The sequence below is a fragment of the Python bivittatus genome, unplaced genomic scaffold, assembly GCF_059951505.1.
Source record: "Python bivittatus isolate LINGU-HERP-01145 unplaced genomic scaffold, Pbiv_v1 ctg000260_np1212, whole genome shotgun sequence".
In the NCBI taxonomy this organism is placed as follows: Eukaryota; Metazoa; Chordata; class Lepidosauria; order Squamata; family Pythonidae; genus Python; species Python bivittatus.
This window is the reverse complement of record NW_028277055.1, coordinates 2000998-2027020: the sequence shown is the minus strand read 5'-3', so window position 1 is coordinate 2027020 and position 26023 is coordinate 2000998. Positions and strand designations below refer to the sequence as shown.

At 43.5% G+C, this 26023-nt stretch overlaps 2 protein-coding genes across 5 annotated transcripts in view; one reads left to right on the top strand and one right to left on the bottom strand.

Annotated features, from left to right (window-relative positions):
- The window catches only part of KIAA0319L (KIAA0319 like), a 48803-nt gene extending 38470 nt beyond the window's left edge, over nucleotides 1-10333 (bottom strand). Inside the window, exons 1-2 of the mRNA XM_007439422.4 lie at nucleotides 10006-10333; nucleotides 4121-4287 (exon numbers count right to left, since the gene is read on the bottom strand). Of these exons, the coding sequence (XP_007439484.1) occupies nucleotides 4121-4262 (142 nt within the window). The 5' untranslated portion in view covers nucleotides 4263-4287; nucleotides 10006-10333. The remainder of the gene's footprint in view (nucleotides 1-4120; nucleotides 4288-10005) is intronic.
- A 340-nt stretch (nucleotides 10334-10673) lies between these two features.
- On the top strand, nucleotides 10674-25827 carry NCDN (neurochondrin). 4 transcript variants are annotated; one of them, XM_088140270.1, is made up of 8 exons: nucleotides 10674-10767; nucleotides 16999-17102; nucleotides 17514-17653; nucleotides 18064-19041; nucleotides 19552-19796; nucleotides 21037-21261; nucleotides 22384-22526; nucleotides 23599-25827. In XM_088140270.1, the coding sequence occupies exons 3-8, from the start codon at nucleotides 17528-17530 to the stop codon at nucleotides 24033-24035; spliced, it is 2154 nt and encodes a 717-aa protein (XP_087996396.1). In that variant the 5' UTR covers nucleotides 10674-10767; nucleotides 16999-17102; nucleotides 17514-17527; the 3' UTR covers nucleotides 24036-25827. The 4 variants fall into 4 exon arrangements, with proteins under 4 accessions (XP_087996396.1, XP_087996393.1, XP_087996394.1 ...); XM_088140267.1 differs by having other exon boundaries at nucleotides 10676-10767; nucleotides 17004-17102; XM_088140268.1 differs by having other exon boundaries at nucleotides 10689-10767; nucleotides 12193-17102.
- The last annotated feature ends 196 nt before the right edge of the window (nucleotides 25828-26023 follow it).

The following is a 26023-nucleotide window of genomic DNA, read 5'->3' as shown; positions in this document are numbered from 1 at the left end:
TTTGCTTATAAACAAGGAATGGGTTATGGGAACAAGAGATATCTGTTTGTAATCTTATAGGGGGTGAAGAGCTACCAAACCTGTTTATACTTGCTGTGATGAAAATTAGAGGTCACTTCTTTATATATTTCTTTTCTTTATCTCACTCTTTCCTGTCTTTTTTCTTTACTTTTTCCTTCTTTGCACTTTTTACTCTTTTTACTTTCCTTTCTCTGAGTTTAGTTTGCATTAGCTTTTATTACTGTAACTAAAATATTCAATAAAAATTTTATATCTATCTATCTATCTATCTATCTATCTATCTATCTATCTATCTGTCTGTCTGTCTGTCTGTCTGTCTATCTATCTCAGTATAGACATACTGCCATAACAGTACCATGAACCTATTATAATTATTACAAGTCAAAGAAAAGACTATTGCAACTATCTACCTTGTGATATATGACTAGTTTTAATCTTGCAATACTCTTTTGATAGTGTAGTTACCTCTTGCTGGAATTTTTATAGTAAGGAGTGGTAAATAATAATAATAATAATAATAATAATAATAATAATAATAATAATAATAATAGAATCAACAACCTATATCAGATTTAACATGGTATATTTATTTTGTTCATTTGTTTAGGAAATTTATATGGTGCCCATCTTAAGCAAACAATTCTGGGCAGCTAACAGTGAAAAACAATAAAACAAAAAAACCCTACAATTAAAAACAAAAATAAATAGAGAACGCAAAATACAAAAGCTGAGGCATCTTACTTATTTTCAATTACAATTAAAATTATAATATACACCTATATTGGGCTCTGCTAAAAATCCAGCTTAACACCTGCAGGAAAAGCCAGAGTTTTACAGCCTTCCAGAAGGCCAACAGGGTTGCGGCCATTCGGATCTAGGGGGAGGCTGTTCTATCAGGCAGGCACTGCACAGAGAAAGCACATCTCCTGGGTCCTGTAAGATGGCACTGTTTCACTGAGGGGACCCAGACCATACCCACCCTGCCAGATCTGGTGAGATGAGCAGAAACAATTGGAGACAGGCAGTCCTGCAAGTAACTTGGTCTTATTCTAAGTAGGACTTTAAAGGTGATAACCAGCACCTTGAAGTGCACCTGTAAGCCTACTGGGAGCGGCTCACACAGCAAAGGTGTTACACAGGCAAACCTCAGTGCATCTAAAACTGTGCACACTACTACATTCTGGACCATTTGAAGCTTCTGAATGCTTTTCAAGGGCAGCCCAAGCAGAGCACATTGAAGTAATCTTGATGGGAACTGACTGAGGCATGAGTAACTGTGAGCGGAGCCCCCTGATCCAGAAATAGGCCAACTGGCACACATGATGGATCAGTGCAAAGCCCCTCCTAACTATGTCTGCCATTTGCTCCTTCAGCAGAAGTTGTTAATCCAGGATGACCCCCAGATTGCGCACTTGAACAGCCTCAGGGCAGAGATATACAATTGGATATCATTGGTACGATGATAATATCTCACCCTGTGATATTACTCTAATATTAATTCTAGTTCAAAGTAAAATCAGCTAATAGTTAAAAAGCAATTGGGCAACATGAATAAATTCCTCCTTCACATGAGTGTATTTAATTCCAAGAGAGGAACAACCTGGAAAAATGCTTATTTCAACAATTTGGAATCACTTTATTGTTTGAAAACAATTAGGAGTTTTTAATATGCAGTACTCTAAGCACTAGACAATATCCACTTGTCCAGGAGGGAACAGAAGTTTGTCTGTTGCAAGAATACATTTATTCATTTTGAAGCGGGGGGGGGGGAGTTGAGACAGACTGTGCCAGTACAATCTGCTAGAGAAATCCTTCTAAAGAAATTTAAGGGGTTATGAAAGCTTTCCTAGATTAGCTGTCAGAAAACTTTTGGTATATATTTTGAAATGTGCACAAAATTTGGAACATGGTAATCTGAAATAAAAGTGTCAGTGTAACGATTTTTTTTTGGTAAATATAAAACAAGGCCATAATACTGCCAACATCTTTCCCCACAAAAGCTTAAAGGTTTGTAAGGACAGGGGGAGAATTGAAGAAAACAAGGGAAAAGTATATTTGCAAGATAAGTACCCTGAGAACTCTTTAGTACAAATAATATACTTGAAAAGCAGGCAATAAAATTGCAGTACATGGTATTCATTCCCTCAATTGTGACTTAGTCCTGAATTTAAAATATTCCTGAAATATCATAATTATGTTTTTAAAAAAGCACAAAAAACCCCTCAGTACTGAAACATAAATTTGTGAAACCCAGGAAACAGGAAACTAACCTCAAAGAAACAAGCCCAGGCATTCAAACTAAATAGTTTGTGATTACTATTTGTACACTGTATCCCAACCAAAAATAAGATAATAAATCCAGGATTTTAAAATCAACTGTCTTTTGTGTGTGCAATGCTGAAGATTAATGACTCACTTACTGCATATCAATTTAATCAAGTTTCCCACTTGCCAAATGTCAAAAAAGACACCAGATAATTAAGGGAACGAGAGGCTGGGAGGAAAAGAGAGATTTTACTATCTACTAACACAGCGAATTCAACCATAATGGTGTCAGTTTAAATGCCTCCTCTAAAGACCTGTTTTCTAGTTGGTAAGTTTAAAAAAAAACAACGTTTGAAACAGCAAATAATTGAGATAAAATGCTGCACTGTTTTGAGAGGGGCTTATCCTAGCATTTTCTTCATAGGCCATAAGGTTGACTTATTCACCAAGAGTCCTCCTTGCAATTCTTTCTTAGCACTACCTCTTTTTTATTTTACCTTGGAAATACAGGATAGATACTAGAGCTCCTTATCTTTTTCCCCTGATTTATCTGTTTGCTTTGACTGCTTAAAGATAAAGCTTTCTCTCATGGAGAAGTACCTGCTAAATCAAGATGTATTGTGGTATAAATTATAAGCTCCCTCCTTCCATTTTGAGGGCCACTTTGGGAGTCATAGCTTACAGGTGAGTTTTTGAACCCAATGGTATCATATAAGGAAGCTTTTACCAAAAGTCTTGAACCAAACACAACTATTTAGCCATTTTAACTCTACTCCTGAATTACATCATTGTGGCTCCTTAGTAACTCATTCCAGTACAGCCTTTGTATAGTGCCCCTATCATTGCTACAAGAACCTGTTAAGCAAGAATTTTATTTAGATATTTCATCTGATGTTTCCCAATATTTCCTGTGTGTCTTAAAGCTTTTTAATCTCTTAGTCATATCAAAAAGCTGAGGATGTAGAGAGTAGCAAGTGCCCATGTTCTATTTCTAAGACTGTAGTTAACCTGAAAGTTAAATATTTCCCCTTAAGAATTTACCTTTTCTATTTTTCTCCAGAATAATCTAATATATCCCTACAGCCCACTGCTTTCATCAGTATTAGAGTTTTGTGTGGCACACAGTAACCCCTGTCCTACTATAAATGGTATATCAGTGGAAGGAAAACAAGTCATATCTGGAATAGAAAAGCACTACATATTAAACACGTACAACATATATAACTGGCATCATTTGCCATGTATTTTATATTTGAAGATGTGCACCCAAACTCTCACAAGAAACAGACATACTCATTTTGAGCTTTGTATTTTAAAAGGAGAAAAAACTCTGTGTGAAAACTCAGAGCGCACAGATGGTCCGAAGGCGTAGGTAGATAAAGTGCCAACTTAACAAACCCTGGCTAAAAATCATATAATGTGGGAAGCTCTATGTCTAACTCCTGTTTAAAAGTATTTCAAGAGGATAGAGACAATTTCCAGGATAATGGTATTCAAGGTGCCATTTACAATATTTATTAAAAGACATAAGCTTTCAGGAACAACAGCTCACTTTATAAGATGTATTTATGCATTTAATAAAGTTTGTTACTCTAACAAGGTGCTACCAGATCCTTCTGATTTTTGACTTCCATAGACTAACATGACGTTCCTCCTACAATGTCCATCTTAGCAATGGGTGTTCATAAGCTTTACATTGATAACAATTCATAGAACAAAAATCTAGTATGTTTACATTGCATACATCAATATATCCTTATTCACCCAAGTTCACATTTATTGACATTCAACTGGAATGATTGTAAATATCTCAGAAAGAAGCATAAAGTCTCACCTGTACAGAAACAGAGGGCACTGAGGCAGACAAATACACAGATTAGAGGAAGATGGCCCAGACACCTTGCAGATTTTCTAAGGAAGATTACCAATGTGTTCAGAAAGCTGATGCTGAAACTGTTTTCCAAACTCTTCTCCATGGCCTTTGTGGGCAGACACAGAGCTCTATAAATATAAAAGATATATGATTCACTTTCAAAAATCCTGATCTCCAATTGAGATCACTTTTGGCAAAACAATTATACCTGGATATTGAGACAATGAACCAAGCAGAAAAAAACCAGTTTCTACTATTTATTATTAAGTCCCAAGATTTGCTCCTGAATTTATCTTTAAAAATCCCATACAGCTGTCTCAATTGGAACATAGTTGAGGTTAAAAGCAGGGTCCCCTATGGCCACATGATGAGTTATAAAATCAGCTAATCTTCAAACATGAAACAACTACATGAAAGGAAAACTACATGTGGCCAATTCTAATTTCTTCAAAGCAGTTGCCCACATGAGGCTGCCTGCTTGACATTTGTTTACTGATGGCCAGCTGCATTCACATATCAAAACACTCAGTACTGAAACCAGCCCACATTTGGGAACAGTAGCATATTACAAAACTGTGCAATATAAGCAAACCAAACTCAAAGCAAAGTATGCTAATCCATTGGATTTTAAGTGCAGGTTTTAGCCACTGTGTTTGAAAGTTGAAAGCATCCATGCAGAGTCTCCTACTTCCACCTATGCTTCAACAAATGCAGTCCATCTGCTAAACAGGTGGAACTAAATGTTACCATTTGCTTATTTGTACTGCCTGGCACCAGCCAGAAAACAAGAAGGAAATTGGAGCAAGCAGCCCAGTTGAACTGCAATGAGAAAGTAACATTAGCCAAACAAGACCTGAGCTTTCTTTCTACTGGAAAAGTGAGAAACTGAAGGTTAAGTAGGATTGCAATTCTATGTTTACTTACTTGTGGATACCTCATAAATTTCACTGATTTCAGGCACATTCATTGTATTAAATTTGAATGGAACTGTTCCTCCACTTAGCTTGCACCTACATTTATCTTTAACTTACAGTGAGTAATTTATTTTGCCTTTTCTATTTCTTCATTACAAGAGATCTGAATAGAACAGAGAGAATAACTGAATCAGGAACCTTTGTTTTAATTCTCAATGGATTTCCCTAGTCTCATGACCATAGAGAAAATAACTACACAACAGCCCACAGGTAACAAAATAAAAGTGTATATTTTGATGACAAGATCATAATACAGATGAAGAGAATTTGTCCTTCCACTTTTTCTTGTACAACAAAGACATGCATTGCCTGGTAAGGGCCACTAGCAAAACTGTTGTATTTAGTTATGGTAACAAACGTTCTGGTTGCTGGAACAGGAAACTTTATGTAACTTGAATCTTTGGCTCTTTACCAAATATTTTATAATCAGGTTAATATAAGCCACCATGGAAAACAAACAAACAGTGGAGGAAAAAACAATGCAAAATTATAGAGAGAGGCAGCTACAATCTCAGGGAACTTCATTATTTGGGCTGCCTCACCAATAGGTTTTGCTAGTTCCAAAATGTACTACCAGTTTAACTCTGGATATGTTAAATAGATTTTAATAAATTTCTTTTTCTTTCCTATATAGAAGAGCATATTCACATGACAATAAGCACAAGGTTGGATTGGTATTAATTACTATCCTAGAAAAGAAATATGAAGTTGTTCCTGAAGACTTGGATAGCCTATTCATCACAGTTATTGAATTACATAAGGGATGGGCCATGCCAGAATCAGTGCAAAGCTTCTGCAGTGGCTGCGTATGAACAGAAAGTGCACCTGAAAAGCTTCTGAAATACTGCAGAGGATTGTAGGGTACATTTTCAGTTTGTATTAGGAGTCAACAATGCTGGAAGACATATGACAGCCTGAACTCCCATGTATGGCAGGTAGTTATTAAATTACGACAGCTAGCTGTCTAGTCTACCTGTATCATAATACTGCTGGTGAATTCATCTATGCCTTGCATCCAATCTCATGTTTTGCTCTAGGATGACTAACAGAATTAGCTCACTGCTACTATGCCTGTCTTCATTAAAACATCTTGAGAACCATAGGAAGAGATCAAAGTTCAGTTCTGCCACCTGTAGATGTGGAAATCTATTTACATAGAACGTGAATAGCTTTGTTGCAAAACAGGATATTCATCTGGTATAACACTTCATATACTTAGATTGCATAAAAAGGCCAATTTTAGATATTAGTTGTAATCATACATCTAGAGACCTTTGGGCACTGACTGCAAACTTTAACTCCAGTTGTTTTTCCTCTGACTGCTTCTTTTTTTCATTGCTATTAATGAGACAGCAGGCAATTATGAAAAAATCAGTTTGATTCTTGTAATAAAAGGGTTATAGCACAATGACAGCATGTTTTAAGAATACACGTGGGAGGGCAAAGTGTAAAAAGGATTCTTGGGGAAAAAAATTCTGCTGGATGTTCTGGAGTAGGGTCACATTCTATATAAATTACTACACTGAATGTATGAGTAACTTAACAAGCCAATTTTTCTTTTTTAAAATAATAGCATGATCAGGACCTCAATCATACTACTTTTTCTTAGCCACTTCATCCTATGCTATGTTGCTGGTGAAAGACATCAGCAAAAGGAAGTTGCTACTAGAACTAAAGTGAGGAAAAATTCACTGAGACGTCTCTTTAATGAATAAGAAAACAACATGCTACATGTATTTACGTATTCAATACATCACCTAGTTGGTCCTAAGACTAAATATGCTACCACAGCAATAAAGTTTTGGCTTTAAAAAAAATAAATAAATGTAATAATGACCTGCCCGTGAAATGAATGAATTAATGCATCACTGACCCACTGAGTGTGAAACAAATACATCAAGCATGGTCTTCTATTGCAATTTGCTAGCAACGCAATACTTGGAACTATCATTTGTACTCACTGCTGATTCAAAGGGGCTGTTAAATGTACTCACTGAAGATATATTAGATATACAGTATATTTTCACACATTCCAAACGTATATTTTCATATATAGCATTTGCATATGTCTGTTTATCAACATACCAGACTTAATAAATGAAAAGGACTCCTTGCTATGCACACAGTTTTTTAAAAGCTTCCCCTGAGTGTCTATGCAAATGGGTGCATATTCATATTCATAAACATACCACTGTTCATTTCACTCCATTTAGGTTCATCATTGTTTTAGCAGAACACCCTATTTCACAATTGTTAAGCTCTCAATAAAGCAAATATGATTTACTGTTCAGTTACAAAAAACCTTCCAACTGCTTTACTCAACTCTTTTAGTGAAGCTCTTAGCAGGATTGGAATATTTAACAAAAATAAACCAGTATTCCTGTGTCCAGCAAAATATCCTTATTTGAAAGGTTCCTCAGTCTTAAGCAGCTGACAAAATTAACATTTGAGAGATACTACTTTTGAAATTTCTGATATCCAAACTAATTTTCTCAGAATTTAAAGCCAAGAAACTCAAAGCCAAAGAGTTCCTTTCTTCTCAAAGCCAAAACTCAAAAAATCTGATTTCTAAATTAGAGTTAGCCCTGACTGTCACGGCACCTACCATTTGGGTCTCTGTGAGCAACCGTTGGGCAAGCTTTCTAATAGGAAAATGGAAAGTCCAGAAGAGTAACTCATGCAGAAAAACAAAATACAACCCTTGCTACAACAGGAGTGGATGAATGTTTCCAGTTGAAGTAGTACTATCTACCTCCAACAGAATTGCTTGGACAAAAGCAAAGCAAAATCAACAATCTACAGAGACACAGCCTCCTTGATAGGCAGGTACTGCAGAGTCTAGACCAACAGTACACAGTATGGAAGTTATTTAGCTAAAGGAAAAAGCAGGTTCAGAGTTCAGAAATATTTACTCTGCATAAAAATAAGGTCTTGTCTGTCCTAGCATTTGTGAGGATATACATGAAGAACATTCCTCTCTTCCTACTGATATTCAGCTGATACCTACAGCGTTAATAATATTAAACCACTCAAGATGGAGTGCTACATACACTGCCTGGAGCTCCAGGAGGAAAGGTTGCATATATATTAAAGAATAAACAAATAAATATAGTTAGAAATAAGTTCTCAAGTGACTATTTTATTACTTATTATTTGATTTATATACCAACCCATCTCAACTGCATGAGTCTGGGTGGCTTACAATTTAAAAAGCACAAAAAACCAGTACAATCAAACCACGTAAGAACATATAAAAACCAATACAAATTAAATTAACAAAATTCACAGCCAGGGCCTAAAAGCAATCTACATTCAATATGTAGATTGTATGTTTTTATGTTTTTATGTTTTTATGTATGTTTTTCTCTTATTTTTCTGCCAACATGTCCAGGTTCAGTTCCTTCCACTTGTACAGAAAAGGTACCAGATTAAATTCCCAGCATTTTCACTTCAGTAAAAGACAAAAGCAACACGCGACACAGACATCAATATTTTGCACTAGTTCAGTTTCGTAGCATAAGCTTAATGGGTTGTAGGAGCTGTATTCTGTAATACACTTGTTAAATATCTGAAGCCCCACTCAAGCATTTTGTTAATTCTGTAACTAAGATTATCCACTTTTCAGTGGCAGCTATCTCTTATGTTTTATCAGGTCCCATCTTCAGCATCTTTTGCAAGGGCGATGCTGGAGAGACAAAAGCCCTGAAAACTCTGGAATGCTGATAACCAGTTCCTGGGTCTCTAAGCTGCTATAATGTGCAGTAATGCTTTTGCTGTGGTGCTATGGTCAGTTACATCCGTCTCTGCTACCCATGATTATACACAAACCTTTTCAGTTCAGACATTGCAGCTCAACAGGCACACAAGAAGTAGCATGCCTCAGAATCCACCCCACCACTCCATAACCTGTGGGTCTTGAGAGCCTTCCCTCACTTGCATCCTCCAGATGGATCATCATCATTATCATTTACATCCCCCCTTTTGTTTGAGAACTCAAGGTGGGTTTTATTTATAAGATTTATAAACTGCTTCACTCCAAAGTACTGAAGTGGTGTACAAAATCAAACCACAGTATGGAGAGGAATGTAGTAAAAAAAACCCAAAACTGTAAAGACTAACAGACAATAATGGTGTGAGCAGCATAATAATTTATTTGCCTTACATAGTATGATACCTTACTGTATTAATTTTTATGCCCCAAATTCTTAAACTTTTCAAACATTATAAACATTTTACTTGTATTGTTATATGATGTTATAGCTTGTTTAGTCAATGTGCTGTATGGGCCCTACTGATATTCAGTGAGTTAAATGTGACTCTTTTGTCCTGTTTTGCTGGTCAATGACTGAAATAAATGACTGACAGCGTAATCACCAAAGGTCCTCAGGAAAAAAACAGGTTTTAGCTGTTGAGGGGGGGCATAAGAGTGGGGGCCATTCCTGGCTGGGGGAAGAAGCTGTTCCAAAGAGGGGAGCGGTCTCCCAGGACCCACAACGGTCCTGTAGGGTAGGTTCCAGTGACAGTCGGCCAGAGAGCTCGTGGGGACATCAGCCTGGCTCCTAGTCCGAGGCCCCAACCGCTCTGGGGGCTCTAATCCCCAGCATTCCCAGTCTCGGAGGGCCCCAGGAGCTACGGGTGAAGGTTGCTAACAAAACTGAAGGCTGTGGAGTCCTTGGTGCTCTGAGCTTGGTGGCTTGATTGTAAGTTCAGGGTTTGCCATGGAAATTCAACCCCGAGCTTGCAATCAAACCCCAGGCTCAGAGAGCGCCAAGCGCTCCGCAGTTCGACCCCGAGCTAGAGATCCTCTCCTGTTGGTCACACTGAAGGCGCTGAGGGACCGCAAGGCAACACAACCCAGCAGACGCTACTTACCAGGGGAGCATGGCGGGCCGCGGTGAGGGGACAGGTGTTCTTGGCGGACAGGTGGGAAAGCGGGGAGCGAGCTGTTGGGCTGGTCCCTGAGGTAAACTGCTGGAGGGAAGGGTTCTCCTGCCCACATCCCCGTCAGGGCTGCGGCTTTACCGCCGCCATGGCAAGGAGGTAGGCCGCAGGCTCCCCAGCAGCAGCTTTTCAACCCCCCCAACCAAGTTATTAATTTTCTCAAACCCCCCACCAAAAAAAAAAATCCTTCAATTTCGGAGGCAGACCAACCGCAACGCTCCCCTCCGCCCCCTCCGCTCCTTTCCCTTCAGCCGGAAACGCAGGAAAAAAAACCCTACGCCTTGGCCGACGCTCTCAACCAATCAGCGCTCCCGACCGTCGGAACGAGGGAGGGGGAAAAAGCTCCTCTCGCCGTTGCTATGGTTTCCCGAGCGCCGTTCTCCCCGCCCTCCGTTTCCTCTAAAGGGAAAGCGGAAAGAGCAGGGGAAGAGAGAGAGAGAAAGAAACCTGTCATTGCCTTTAGGTGGCATGGCGGCAGTGGCTTCGTGAGGACGTCGCACCAACGCGAAGGATGATTGGGAGCTGGATTAACAAGGCGTCAAGGAATTGGCTGAAAAAAAGCCGGGGGGGGTGGAGAGGGAGGGCCAGCAGGCGTTGCGTTGGAGGGAACACCAGACGGTCCTTCGGCGCGCGCTCGCTCCTGGCAGATGCCATCCGGGAGAGCCGGAGGAGCAGGTCGCTGTCGGCTGGGAGGTATGAAGGGAAGCGAGCGGCCTTTCGGAGGGCAAAGCGAAGCGGGAAAGAAGCCCGAAGGCGGCGGGGGCCCCTCGGCCCAGGCCAGGCCGCCCGCCCCTCAGTGGGAAGCCGGGGGGGGGGTGAGGCGGCCCCCGAGCATCCCAGCGGGCACCCTTCAGTCTCGCGCGCGCCGTTGCCGCGGCGCATTTCGGGGAGGGGGAATCTGGCCTCTCCCGCCCGATGTCGCAGTTAGAGATACCGAGCGGGGCGGGGGAGACCCTGTCGCAATCCCCCTCCATCCGCCCCCCCCGCGGAGCCCCCACGGCCGGGTCGGGCTGAGCGACGGCGGCCGGCCCGCCCCGCCATCGGGGGACCGGGATGGGCGGGGTGACAGCGAGGAGAGCCTCCCTGCGGACCGCGTCGATGTCCCCTTTTCCCGCCGTTTCGTTCCGCGGAAGCCAGCAGCCCCGGCGTGGGGCGGGCGTGGGAAAATCTGGAATCCCGGCGGGCGTCCTTTATCGGAAGAGTTTGGCGGTGGGTCCCCGCTCTCCGTTCAGACGCTGACCGATGTTGCAGAGGGGCGGTTTCGGAAGGACCTCGACTGCTTCCTACCTGGAGTTGCCATTATAGGCACTTCGGCTGGTCCAGCCTTTTGCCCGCTCCGTTGCATCGGTCTGGGCACCGGTGACTCCCCGCGTTTTCTCAGCTGGGCATCTGGGGTGCTGGTTTGGTTGGCGGGGTGGTGGGTTCTGCAGGTGGGCTCCTGGGAATCTAGCGGGGCTGGTTGCCAAGGTGAAGGAATGCAGCTTTGAAGGATGATGGTTAACCCGTTGTGCGTGCAACGGGTCAGGTTCTTGGGGTTGCGTGAGCTGCTGCTGCTGCTGCAACAGCGCTCAGGAACATAGTTGCACCACTGATACCCAGCAAGCTTTCTGCACCCCCAGGAGATCATAGCTGGAAGCAAAAAGGGAGCAGTGAGGCTTTCATTTCTCCTGCAGCCTAATTGCAATTAGCTGCATTCCTGCTGCAAAAAATTGGTGATTTTAATCAGGGTCACTGAGAGAAGGAAGAGAAGCCTCCCACCCAGCAAATCTGTTTAAAATCACTGGTTGCCTGCTGGGTGAACAATGGGAATGCAGTGGTTTTGCACAGAGATGCTGGAAGAAAAGGATAGCTTTCTCTTTTTTTCTTTTCATGCTTGCCTATAGTTAACATAACCACCATTAACCTAGTTGTAAGCATGCACTGAACTGAGTAGGTTAAAACATGACTAGTTTGTTGCTCATTATGACCATTACTGAGGCATCTTCCAAGCCACTTACTACAAATTAGTCGCTTTGTGTGAGATGGGAGCCTATATAAATGTGACATATAAATAAATTAAATAAATAAATTGCTGATTTCCAGCCTTTACCACGCAACCTTTTTCTGACTACCCTGCAGACCAACTATTTGGAAAAGCGAGTGGAGGCTCTGCACAAAGGATCTTTTTGCAGCCGAGAGCTGGAGCTGGATGTAGGCTGTAAATGGCTTATTCCTGGTCTGTGCTTACGTGAATTGCCCAAGCCCTTACATGGATCTTAGACCAGCTTTCTATTAGCCCACCAAAAATCTGAATCGAAACATTAGTACCGTGGACAGCGACTCTTTGTGATGGCTTCGCATTTGTGACATTCCAATCTCAAAGAATTCTGCTTGGCCTATTTTGGGGAGTGTTTCTCAAATACTTTCCCCAAAACACATGATTGATCTTACGGTTGACTCTGTTGCTATATATGCGTGCGTATGTATGTATGTATGTTTGATGTTGCTTGTATTGTGTTTTAACAGTATTGCTTTTAAAACATTTAGTTAAAGTCTGCCTTTCGAGACCTTCCCTTAAAGACAGAGTAAAAATACACTAAATGCAAAGGAAGGAGAAGATATACTTATTAATTTATTACTGCAATGTATATGCTGATCAGTTCCAAGAAGGCTTTAAGTGGCTTAGAAATTATACAAAATTGCATAGAAAAAATCACAAGGAAAAAACTTTAACCAATAACAGTCAATCTTCCTAACCATTAATGCACCAAGGGAAATGATCATAGCCTAACAATTGCCTGCTGCAGGGAGAAGCCCCACCATATCATACATCCCCAAAGGCTTTCCAGAACAGGCAGGTCATGATGGCCTTTCTGAACACCAACAGGGTTGGTGCTGACCTGACTTCAGGTAGAGCACTCTTCCAAAGGAGAGGGTCAGTTACAGAAAAGGCCCATGGTCCCTCAAGGATGGGGCTCTCCCTACTAGATCTTATTGGATGAACAGAAACTGTTGGAAGAAAATGGTTCTGTAAATATCCAGGCCATGTAAAGCTTTAAATGTGAAAACCAGCACCTTGAATTGCACCCAGAATCTAACTGGCCACCAGTGCAGCTCTAACAGAAATGGTGTTACTTGGGCACATCTGGAGATGCCCTTAACTACGTGATATGAGCAAGTTCCATTGGTTCCTGTTAGGTTGGTAGAAGCAACATAATCAGAACAGGGTTGTCCTAGATTGCTCATCCTCAGCAACTGCCGTATGGTCTGACTCTGGCCACAGGTGAAAGACTTTCCCCCTTAATTATTCTCCCCATCCCTTTTAGATGCTGTGCTTGCCTCCAGAATCTGGATTCTGGTATCGGAATAATAATGTTGTTTATTTTTCTCATTTTGTCAGCCTAGGTCTGCCAGGCAGCTTTTTAAACATTCATATTTTTCCTGTCAGGAAAACCTGAATTTAAAAGAGCCTACATTTCTGGGTTTTTTGATGGTAGAGCTGAGGCCAAAGCTACTATTGCCATCTTTCTGCACTGATGAAGTCCTGGATATTTTTATCGTCTCTTAATGTGTCACATGATTATTTGTTCCTTTCCTTTCAGTAAGAAACATCCAAGAATAAAGCGTGTGCACACACAGATGTGCACATACCTGGGTTAAGCAAATAACTGCATTTCCATTTTCCAAGGGCAAAAGTTATTTTAAATATGGACATGTTCTGGCTGGAATTTTCATTTCACATTTCATGTAACAATTTTACATTCCGAACTTGTTAAACCTGCAATATTAAAAAACCAAAAGGTTTTTTTTGTCTATTTTAGGCTTTCTGTTTTAATAATAATTTTATTATTTTATTGTTTACAATTATATTCAGACTTTCCCTAAGAGATCGAGGCAGCATATGTAACATTTCCTCTCCAGTGTTTTAAAGCTATATTTCAACAAACTCCATTCTTAAGGAAGCTCTTTCTGTTTTAGTTGGTCTGCTGTGAAATTTGCTGCAGAACCATTATACATTGCAGAATATTTTACAGTGTGGTGTATAGCAGGCTTGAGAGAAGCAAAAGGGGAGAGAAGGCCTAAAAGATTAGAAAATGGGCATTCTTATGCTTTCAAAAGTCATTGGAGAGTATGCTTCATCATTTGAACAAATATGTTAAGACATTATTTTGTGTTAAATATTGACTTAATTTTCTAAATTAGCAGCCAACAGCAATTTCAAATATCTGAAATAAAACAATTTACAGCAATAAAAATAACACAGTTTTCAAACGATATAAATAACCTCTTCTGAGAAAGTTATAGTGACTAAAAATCAATATATTGGCAATATTTTATATGTAAGGGGAAATGATGTAGAATCAGAATTCTGTGTAACAATGAAAATAATTCTTAAATGTTCAGTTTGTTTTATTACACTTTTAATGGTTCACACAGAACATTATTTTATTTTTAACTTAATATTTTGCAGACATTTCTAGGTGAGGAATGGGCAGAAGATCGGAAGTGGTAATCAGGGTGGCTTGCAATCAGTAGCAAAGGTTTATGACTCATGGTTGTCTAACAATAGAACCAGTTGAAAAGCTCTCTCTTCCCCTCACCCCCCACCCCAACTCTTCTCCCTGGATTAGATTGCTGAAAAATAATTCTTTGGGAAAAGCAGAAACAGATTTTCATGTGAGCTAGGTTCTGCTTCTTTTGATAAATTCCTGGCTTGGTGTGTTTCGTTATTTTATTTATTTATACAAATATTTATAGACCATCCACTTCTGAGAAGCCAAGGCAGTTTACAGTCAAGTGAAACAGCAACAAAACAGAGAAAAACATTACGTCAGCCTTATCTAACTGAAGGCAGCCATTTTGCCATCAGTACCCAAATGCCCTGTGGAACAGTAAGACCTTTAGTGGCTTCTGAAAGGCCATGAGGTTGGGTGCATTCTGTGTCTCAGCAGGCAAGAAGTTTTCAGAGTGTTGAGAAAGAGCCTTGCTACTCCCCCCACAAATTCATTTGGGGTGGGAACCTTCCACAGGCCCTCCTTCAAAGGCCACATGGGATGGACCAAGTAAGGGCAGGAAAAACAGTCCTGCAAGTACCAAGCTGTGACGGGCTTTAACTGAACCAGTGCAGCACAATAAATTAACACTGCTGAATCCGCTCCCTCCAGTTAGCAGACGGGTAGCTGCTAACCAGTTGAAGCATCTGAGCTATCTTCAAAGGTGGTCCCACATAGAGTGTGTTACAGTAGTCTGTGTGGAGACAAAGGCATGAGTCATTGTTGCCAGGGCTTCCTGGTTTAAAAAGGCCCACAAACCATACAAAGAAACTCCACCCTAATAAATGAGGATGGGAATCTCACTCCCAATTGATAGATGACCTCCCTATCAGCCTTTTAAGGTAGACCAGACTAGGAAACCAATGCCATGTAGGTCAGTATTACTTTTATTGTAAAGCTATAGTAACAGAATCTTACAGGTCTGAATGCACTCCCCCCTCCCTTTATCTTTGTGTGAACTAAGGAGGGGCTTGTCTGAGACATTTACTTGTGTTAAATTCTTGTCCTGAACTCAGGCCCCTTTTATCCAACCATTGCCTTGGTAGCAATTCTTTCTCCTGCCCCTCAAGGCCATTCTCATTTCCCTCTACACTCCCCTAGCAGCTTCATTTAGATGTTAAACATGTGAAAAAGGACTGAGCCTCGTGGAACCCCGCATAAGAGTAACCATACACGCACCCACTCTTCCCACACACACACACACACACTGGTTAGAACTGCCCACTTAAGAAGGAGCAGAACCACTGTAAATCACTGCTTTTAAGCCCAGATCCTTGTAGACAGTCCAAAAAAATACCATGGTTGAATGGTCTAACAGGACAGGTGTGTACTCCATCTAGGACCTGACAAAGATAATTTACTAGCATGCCATTCTACCCCGTGCCATGTCTGAATCCTGATTGCAAGAGGTCAACAAAATCCATTTCCTCTAGACTCCTATACAACTGGACCCCATTACCTTCACAGCCTTCCCTAGTTTTCCTGAATCCAGCCATACATACACACACCTGTCCAATTGGGTCGTGGATCAAACTTGCAGGTGGCAGAACTTACGCTGCCACAGTCCGACTCCAGATCCTCGGCCTGCACAAGCTCCAAAGAATCCCTTGCCAGAATCTTTTGCCAAGATTCTTTCCAAAAGGAGTCCAGCTGAGAAGAATAAAGGTACAAGCAATTTTATCCGGAAAAAAGCTTGCAAATATGTCACAGCAGCCTCCCAAAACAGAGGCTGAACAGAGCCACTGGGAGCAACTCTGCAGACACAGGAAGTGCAGAGAAGTAAAAGCTTTGCCACTTCATGGTGTACTCCCAAGTGTGGATATGCACCCATGAGCTGTCAGATTTATTCTGCTTTTGGCCACCCTCCCTCTAGGCATCTTTTCAATTGCCGCATCTGCTGTGGCTCCACGGTAGACCGAGGAGTTTGCTGGGATCTGCAAGGAGAGTAGGCAGATTACCTACTGCCCTTGCCCTCTCCATATTCCAGAGGTTGGTGAGGCACATAGAGCTGTCTGCAAGACTGCTGGGAAACTCCTGTGAGACCTCCGAAAGCCCAGAGGGCCAGTAGGCACTGGGATGGGCACCTTAACTGGGCTGCCACCTGCAGGGGACAGGTGAGCTGGCAATGTGTAGGTGATCCAGAAAGCAATCCAACATGGCAAAAGACTGGTCCTTCACATTGCATATGGATAGTGGCATCGTGTCCATTAATTCTTAACATGTATCTGCCCACAAGATCTGCAGATCCCTAGATCTATTTGTGGACTTAGTCTGAAGCTTGGCCATCCTAATCTGCTTTATTGATTGGACAATGTGCACCAGCACATTCACGTGATTCTGATAACCCAAAATTCTTTATCGCCTCTTTGTTAACTGGGTCCTTGTTTTCCAGAGCAGCTCACATCAATAAGAGAGAGATCCTCTGCCATCAGGCCTGCAAACGAAAGTTTAAAAGGAAGAAGGAGAAGAGCAGTCCTTCAAAGTCAGGATACAGCGGTGAGCTAGAGGTTGTAATTTAAGACAATTTGGGGTGGGCTGCCCTTCTCTTGCTTGTGTTCTTCCCTAAATAACAATTGACAGTTCCTGTTCCTTCGGCAGATGGGTGAGACCAGAGGGCTCTTTGCTTTGACAGAAGTAGGATTGTGGGTTGTTAGAGCTAAGTGTTCTTTCTGGCAGGATGGAGGAAGCGATCTGCCTGCAGCTGTTCCTTCTCTTGATAATAGCTGGGCCAAGCTTGATCTCCTTGGCTTGGTGGCATTCCTGGGAGGCAAAAAGGGTCACCTCCAGGGGCGCTCAGTTCCTTCCTGGCAATGAAAGCCAGAAGATGCTCGATTTTCCAGTATTACTTTGGATTGGAGCCCCTCTGTCTGTCTTTCATAGTTATTCCGAAGTGTTTCTTTTTTACAGTCCACATCGGCATCATGGCCTCAAACTCGGGAATTGTTGTTGATGACGGGGAGAGCAGCAAGAATTGTACACTGGAGAGATGCCTGAATGTATTTCGAGATGCGAGCAATGACAGCGAACAGTTTGCAGCTCTGCTTCTGGTAAGCCTCTGGACTTGCCCAGGTGAGACAAAACTACTCAGTAGGCAAATGTGGCAATCAAGAAAATCCCCTTTTGTTTTAGCTACTCATTCGTAGTTGGCTAGCTGTCTGAGGGATAAATTCACCTTGGTCCCACCTGTAAAATGTAGTGGTGGTGATGATGATGATGATGATGATGATGATGATGATGATGATGAACATAGATCTAGCATTTTTCGAATGTCAGCCCTTTGGATAAAAGCTACCTAATGTTATTTAGATCATTTGTTGAATTAATAGCGTTTAACCTTCTCCTATAAATCAGAGATGGACAGGGTGGATGAGAGGAGAGGGTTAGCTAATCCACTGGTTGGCCCTGGCAAGCAACTGGCATCCCGCACCCTTTTGATACCGTACACTTCATTTTTCAGGTGACCAAAGCAATAAAAGCAGGGGAAATCAATTCCAAAGCCCGTCGGAGGATTTTCGATGCCGTTGGCTTCACATTCCCACACCGGCTTCTGACTTCCAAGGAGCCACCTGAGGGCTGCCCCCAGCACACGTTCCAAGCTCTGGGTCTCACTTTGCTGACCTGTTTCTGCACCGATCCAGATTTAGCCCGGCATCCGCAGATCCTTAACAAAATCCCAATTTTCAGTGATGTGATTTCAGCCGGCAAGACCAGAGATGCTTCGTACAGTGCCATGATCGATGATGCCTACCAATGCCTCAGAGCTATCTTGGCTACCCCCAAGGGTCCCAGGGAGTTGATCAACAGGGGGGCTCTCTCTGCCCTCTGCCTGGCCTATGTGAACCACAGCTATGGCTATGATCAGGCCCTTCAGCTGCTGGTGGGGCTTCTGACATCAGCGGAATCCAAGTGTTGGCAGAGGGCTACTTCTGACCTCATGAGTGTGCTTAATGTCCTCAGTGTGGAGTTCCAGAAAGCTGAAGACATGGCCAAATTCCAGCTGTGTGAAGTGCTGGCCCGCTTTGTGCCTCCCCTTCTCCCCCCCGGCTCTGAATGTCTCCTGCCCCTCTACCGAGGCCTGTCAAGCATCTTAACAAGCAAGCTGAGCGCCTCCCAGCGAGACCCTGCCTTGAAGCTGACCGCCTGCCTCTCCCAAGCCTGCAGTTCAGCCTGGATCCCAGCCGGCAGTGCTGGCAGCAAATTTTTTGCCCTCTTGATCAACTTGGCTTGTGTGGAAGTCCGCCTGACCTTGGAGGAGCTGGACCTGACAGAAGTGGATAAGAAGCGGGAACTGATGGCTGCATGCTACGTCCTGATGGAACTCGCGATTGTGGAATGTACACGGGAGAAAGGCTCTCTCCTCCAAGAGACGCAGAAAGTGCAGCTGGTGGGAATCCTGGAAGAAGCTCTGGGGGCTGTCATACATTACCTGAGACAGGTAAAAGAAGACCCTGTTACAGGGAATGGTTCATCAGCCTTTTAAGGTGGGAGGTTGAGGCTGGGAGGTGGGTCAGATTAGTAAGGTGCCCCTGATGTGCAGGAGAGGCAGTTCTGGCAGATAGGAGGAAGTTCATCGCACAGAGAAATAGGACACAGGACAGGGTGGAAAGGGGAGTTTATGTGCCATTCCTGGGCAATTCTTCCCAAATGTGTACTACTGTGACTTCTGTTTCTGTTGAGTTGTGAGTTAGGAGCACCTGGCAGGGAGCCAGTTGGGTCCTGAAAAATCACTTTAGGAAAAAGAGAAGTGCGGGGGGAGTTCAGCTGTTTTCCTGGGCTGGGTGCCTGAGATGTTCAAGAAAACTCGTGGTCTGACAGGTGCCAGCTCTTTCATCTGCCTTGAGGCAGCCTCGCTCATGAGTCAGCTTTGCAGGGCTCCTTGCCACAGCCCTTCTTTCCTGCCCTGTGAAGAAGCATTTTTGCAGTGGTTTTTTTCTCTGCTGTTCAGGTTGGGCAGAAGAAGCTGGAGGATCCTTTCATCTTTGCCTCTGTTCGAATCCTGGGGGCCTGGCTGGCCGAGGAGACCTCTTTCCTCAAGCAGGAGATCTGCGACCTCCTCCCCTTCCTCATTTATTACGCCAAGGTGCAGTTTGAAGAGGAGAGGAGAAGCAGACGAAGCGCTTCACAGTCTGAAAAGGAGCAGGCTGGACAAGGCACCATCCCAGAGCCTCTTTGGCGGGGCGATGCTCTGAGGTGAAAAACACTGATGGTTGCTGAAATGAGATAATTGATAGCATTTCTGCCCAACAGCTCAGTTCTCCCCGTGTTCTTTTGGCTCTGGTTTCCAGGGTTAGAACTAAAGCAGTTCTGTCTTGTTTGCATTTGAAGATGAAATGGATCATGCTGAAGGGCAGAAAAGACCCTGGTTCAAACGGGGACGTAAACGTACTGCTTCCCAGCCTCCGTTGCTCACTTTGTAATGTGAGAAGCATAACTGATAAAGCTGCATGCTACTCTGTTTTTGAAAACTTTCCTGAACATTTTGACAGCAGTTTGCTTCTTGAGGGGGAAAAGTGAACTTTCCTTTTATAACGTTAATGATTTATGATTTGATGGGTTTGGGTTGGTTGCATCCTGTGCTTGTAGGATGATCTGAGAGGCTTGCTGTCCCCCCGGAAGCTGCATGATCGTCTTTTGCAGAGTCATTTGCTTGAATCTCCTGGAAGAGATGTTCCGGCATTTGCACATTGTGGATATTGTATTAGAGATCCAATTTTGGCTGTCCAGTGCTCAGATTTCTCAGCCAGGATAGCCAGTTCTCACCTGCTAAGGAAATTCTGTGTCCATTCTTGGCTGCCATGAACTTCCCAGGGCAGATTGCCATGCTGACGACTCTCATCTTTATGGGGATGCTTCCAAATGAGTCCTCCTGCTATTAGTGTTACGGCTGAAGTCTATGAGCCTGGTTCCCTTTCTGAGTGCAGGAGGAGGATTCTGTGTCCCTCCATGTGTTGCTGACCTACAACTCCCAGCCCCCTTGTCACTGGCCTAAAATGTTTTAGCAAAACGTTCAGAGTTCTCCATGCTAAGCCCTTAGGCTCCTCTGGTTAAGGTATCAGCTTGTCTCATTTCTATGATCTACGATAGCTTATAATCCCTAAGAGCTTGGCAAAACCAGACCATGTAATGACTCCGATAGCCTTAGGTTTGTTTACCTTCAACTCCTACCCTTTGCTTTCTGTTCTATTGCAATTGAGCAATTCTTCAATATCATTCCTCAGCTTTGTGGAAAACCCTGACATGTAGGTACCACAGTTTGACTGAGCAGGTTATCAATACACCTTGCTTTGAAACATGGAAACATTTCCTCACTTTTAGCTCTGCCTTTAAATCCAAAATGAGAGTCCATTTGGGAGGCTGTTGGTAGATTTGTATGAACAGTTCAGCCCTCTGGTTTGAACTCACTTCCAGTGCCTTGTGTTTCCTCTTCTAGATTTCTGTTACCTGGTTTAAGCCACTTGACTGCAGAAGATCGCCCCCGTGAGATCCTAATTTCTGAGGGGGCGCCTGTTCTCTTGTGCCAGTATTTCCTGCACCGTTGGGAGACCTTTGTTTCAAACACTGAGTCCCTGTCTGCTTCAAAAGCTATTGAAGCCAGTCTTCAAACATCCTGTGAAATTTTCCTGAATTTTGTTGTCACTGCTCCCGATTTAATCAGGTAATGGATGTAGGTGGAAGTGTAAGCAACTCCTTTCCCTGTTAGAAAGGCCTACTTCAGTTTGCTGCTTGAGTGAAACACTCCACAGGGAGTTGCTGCTAATTGCTGTTGCGTAGGCGTTCGCCAGCGATCCACGAGAGCTAATGGGCATACGTCTCCCTGTGCGCCTGGCTGCTCTAAGAGATCTTTGCACATTGAACAAGAGATCTAAAAAGCCTTTGTAGCACATTCAGCTGCTGTGATTATTGAAAACTCTGTGTTTGGGGCTCATGTTTTGCAGAGTTTCTGACAGCAGGCAGTTTTGTAAGCCCTATCAACTCTCTTTGCACTGAAAGCATCTGGATGTGTTCCTATGAACAACCCCATACCCAAACACAGAACCATAGGCTAGGAAGGAACGTGGAGATAAACCTGTCCAACTCCTTGCTTAGAGCAAGATCTGGACTGCAGGATTACTTAAACCCTGTCAGAAGGCTGTCTGGTGATTGCTTAAATACCTCCAGTGAAAGGGAGTCCACCCCAAAAGGCAGTTTGTTGTATTGCTGAACAGCTCCTAACAATGGGAAGAAATTGGCTTCATCTTCTGCATGACAGCCCTTGAAATATTTGAAGGCTCATCATGCCTGCCCTTAAGAGTTTCTTCACCAACCTAAAGATTTTCAGCTGTTTTACGTAGGACTAGGTTTCCACCCCTGCCCTTCATTCTGGTGGTTTTTCTGTGGATGTGTTTGACTTCGTGAGATTCTATTGAAGCGCAGTATACCAGGGGCAATGCCAGGTCGCCTCTAAAACCCATCTTTGGGTCGCCTCTAAAACCCATCTTCCAGAGGGGTTTTTCCTATAACTCCTGGCATTCCTGTATGCCCGATCTATGTGTTGTCCAGAATTGGGCAGAATTTCAATATATAGATGAAATAAAAAGCATGAAAAACCAACTCAAGAGATTGCAGTTTAGGTTGTTACTGATGACGTTTGAATGATAAGTGTCTCAGGATCCGTCTTTCCCTCAATCTAACATAACACCAAGTGCTGTCGAAGCAGAGAGCAAAATTTAGAAGTCCTAAGAATATCATGCAAGAAGGAGGAATTGCAAATAACCTATTCTGCTTTTCCTCTCCCCAGCCGAGAAGATTGTTTTTCAGCCTTGATGGATACAGTGCTGAAATCTCTTCCTTCTCTGCTGCCGCAGAGAGAACATCTTACTTTGAGTGCCAACCTGGCCACGCTGGGGCTAATGATGGCGCGGAAGCTGTTCGCTTATCCAGGCAAGCAGGGGTGTTTCTTAAGTTCTGTCCGCTGAACTAAATAATTGGAAGCAGAGAGGTGACCAAAGTGAGGATAGTTTTGGTCTTGTTTCAGTGCCAGTTGGCTGGGCTCACATTACTGTGGGTGGGTGCTTGCATAACCACTACACGTTCCCTGTATTTAAAATATTTGCTAAAGTGTTGCCAAGTAGAATGCTGCCCCAGACTTCATATTAACAGTTGCATTTCCCCCCGTGCCGCAGCAAATGCAGCTATGCATCCATAGGAGCTTGAACTGCTTGCAGTTTCGAGTTCAGGTTATCTCTTCAGTGAGACCTGCAGGCAGGTGAAGAAATTACCATTGCATGTTAGAATGATGCCCTCTGGGTTGCCCAACATGATATTTTCCCCCATCCCAGATTGAGAGTTGATAGATAATTTGCCTTAGCGCTGTGGGGAGGCTGTTTAAAGGGAGCGAACCAAGACATGGGAGTGTTTCACCGAAGCAGAACAGCTGCTAAGAAGCAAACTGTTTCTCTGCTCTGGATAGCAAAGGACCCAAAACCTACGCAGCCATCCAGATTTCGATTGGGGAATGTTCTTATTTTAAATACTGGTTTTTTCCCTAACCTTGCCTTTCCTTTGAAACGCTCCGGATATTGGAATGAAGGCTAACAATGAGCAAAACATTGTGCTGGAACAGCATCGTTCTGGAACTTCCCACATTTTTCCCCCAGACCGGAATCACCTGGGCATTTCAAGGGTGGCTTCCACTTTTACAGAAGTGGATGGTCTGGAGCAGAAAATGGTTAGCAGTGTTCCAGACACAGTCCACTTCTGCCCAGGCACCAGTCCTTCCCAGGACGCTCAGACTGGCCAGTTCAGGGCCAAAGCCGATTGCTCAAGCTTTTTGCACTGCTCTAATCCAGGCAAAAAATACTGGTCTCACTTTGCCCCTGCCTGTGCCTTGGATGGGCCTGTCTTAAATCCAAACGATTCGGGGGGGAGGGGGGATTGCTGTCTCCAAACTGGATCAGGATGGCTGCCATCGCCCTGGATCCATCTAATGTGACTCTTGCGTTTTCCCTCCCAGGTCTCCAGGGGACTCCTGAAGCGGAGAGCTTCTTTGGCGCTGCCATCCGTTTCCTCGCCGAAGCCTACATGGCCCAAGCCAACCCTGAGGGGGGGATCGTGACCCTGGGCGTTTCCCCGGCCTACAAGGCTGCCTGGCCAGCCATCCGCGAGTTGTGGTTTTTGGGAATGCAGGCCTTTGCTAGCTGTGTGCCCCTCTTCCTGTGGCTCCCCCAGGACGTCCTGCGTTCTGGCTGGCTTCAGGATCTGCTGGCCTTGCTGGGCCGCGTGGTGCCATCTTCAGTGGACATGGAGGTGGTGAGAGCTTTCCAGGGCGTCCTGGTGGAGCTGGCCAGAGCCAGCCAGCCATGCTTGGAGAGGATCCAGCAACACCGGGGCTTGGAGCTGGCCAGTCTGTATGGCATGGCCGCTTTAGAACAGTGTCTCTCCGAGCAGTGAGCGTGCTCGGGAAGAGGTGGTGGGAGAAAGATGCGTTCTCCCAGAAGTCGCGGCTTCCCTCTGTGTCACGCAGGGGGCGGCTCTATCGTAGGGGAGATAGTGTATGTCCGGCCTCTCTTCTTAACCAGGTAGCTTGCACAAAGTTGTACAATGTAATAGGGGTTGGTTTATTTCTTCATCATTCTTGATTATTTATTTATTTATTTATTTATTGGGGAGGTTTTTCTGCCATCTTTCAGGGTGGCGAAAGACTCCCGAGGCAGCTCACAGAAATAATGAACACACACACATGCACACAGAGGCAAGCTTTTGGAAATTTAAAGAACAGCATAAAGCGACTCAAATTCATAATAGGGATGATGATGAAGATGATGATGATGATGATGATGATGATGCAACAGTTAAACTATCCAGCCCCAATATGGTGTTATTTAAAAGATTGGGGCAGGGTGGGGGGGGGAAGTCTTTAAGGCCCATTTTTTAAAAAAAAAATCGCTGAAGAGGTGCCAAATATTTGTGGCTGGGAGTTCCATGAAGACGGGACCACCACTTAAAAAAAAAAGGCGAACGTCGTTTCAATGCATGTTTTGTAGCTCTCTGTGATCTTGTAGAGTAATATGAAGCAAAAGTCTTACTTGCTGGCAGTAAAAAAAAAAAAGCGTAAAGCATAATGTATTGCAATGCACATTAGTGCTGCTCAGTTGACTCTAATGCACTGTGAAGAAAGAGACCATTTTTCCTCCAGAGAGAGATTGAAGGGATTGAAGGGATTAAAGGGAGTCTGGATATTTTTTTTTCTAGTGTGAAGGGTGTAAAGATAACCTCCGCATAATGTTTGAACCCCAAGTGTCCTTCGCTAACCTCTGTCATATTTGGGTAGGCTCCAGTAACGCCCTTAGTGTGGGAGGGCCAAAACAATCAGTTGTTGTCTCAGGACTCTGCCATGGTTGAAGCTTTTCTCTGGATGACGAGAGGAAATGCTTCACACCTTTCTTTGAATGTAATGATGTCTGTCCCACCTTGAGCGGTACAAATCCTTCCAAAATAACCTGCAGGGAAAAGTCAAATGACCAAGAACGACACTTTCTCAAAAGGCAGCTGGTGCCAAATCATATTTTGTTTGGGTTGGGGCAGGGCAGGGGTGGGGATGCTGTGATATCTATTTCATATTTCAAGCCTAATAAAAACAACTCACCCCCAGCAGCTTATGAAAATTTAAACCAGTGCTTTTCAAACTGGGCAACTTTAAGCTGGCTGGGGAATTCTGGAAGTTGAAGTCCACCCATCTTAAAATTGCCCAGTTTGAAAAGCACTGGTTTGAACCAAGAACAATCATGGAAATCCAGTAAAAGCAATCTTGGTGTCCCTTCCCCGCTTGGGACTGTTTTATCCGTGAAAAGCAGGATAGAGATTTTTTTTTTTAGAAATCATCCGATAAAGAAACGGTGAGCAGTCCGGGGAGGTAGGCGAATATCTGTTTCCCTCACTCTCCCATCCCCACCCTCAAGGGGGAGGGTTGAGGGAGGTTGGGCACTAAAGAGGATCAAAGCAGGATTCCTGTTAAAAGGCCAAGATGGGTTTCCTAGGCCCAGTATATCAAAGTGGGATTTAGACTCTCTGGACTGTGGATATTTGCTTCTTTGTGTTCTTCAGCATGTAAGCTCCTGCATGCAGCTGGTAAATATTACTGTGTTCTTGAGTTGGAGGATGGTTCAGCCTGTGAAACTGTGTGGCCTTGGGTTGTTCTCCTGGTGTTTTCCAGTTCCATAAATAAAAGTGGTTTGTCTTGTTACGGACGCCTGGCTGTTCTTCGTGCCCTTCTCTTGTTCATTATGGAGACCTCTGTGTAGCTCCACCAGTCCAAACCATTGAAAGTTCAGAGAGAAGCACTAGAGAAGCAACTGAAGATCTCAGTCTTCCAGTGTTCTCTTCCAGCAGCATCCGAATTGATACTCCAGGAAGAATGGACAAGCAGTTATGGAGAACTG

What these genes read in the sequence shown, in the direction of transcription:
- NCDN (XM_088140267.1), top strand. Translation starts at nt 10,722, where the DNA reads ATGCCATCCGGGAGAGCCGGAGGAGCAGGTCGCTGTCGGCTGGGAG. An exon ending in TTCAAAGTCAGGATACAGCG is followed by an intron (nt 17,103 to 17,513) that starts GTGAGCTAGAGG and finishes TCTTTTTTACAG; the next exon opens with TCCACATCGGCATCATGGCC. An exon ending in ACTGCTCCCGATTTAATCAG is followed by an intron (nt 21,262 to 22,383) that starts GTAATGGATGTA and finishes TCCTCTCCCCAG; the next exon opens with CCGAGAAGATTGTTTTTCAG.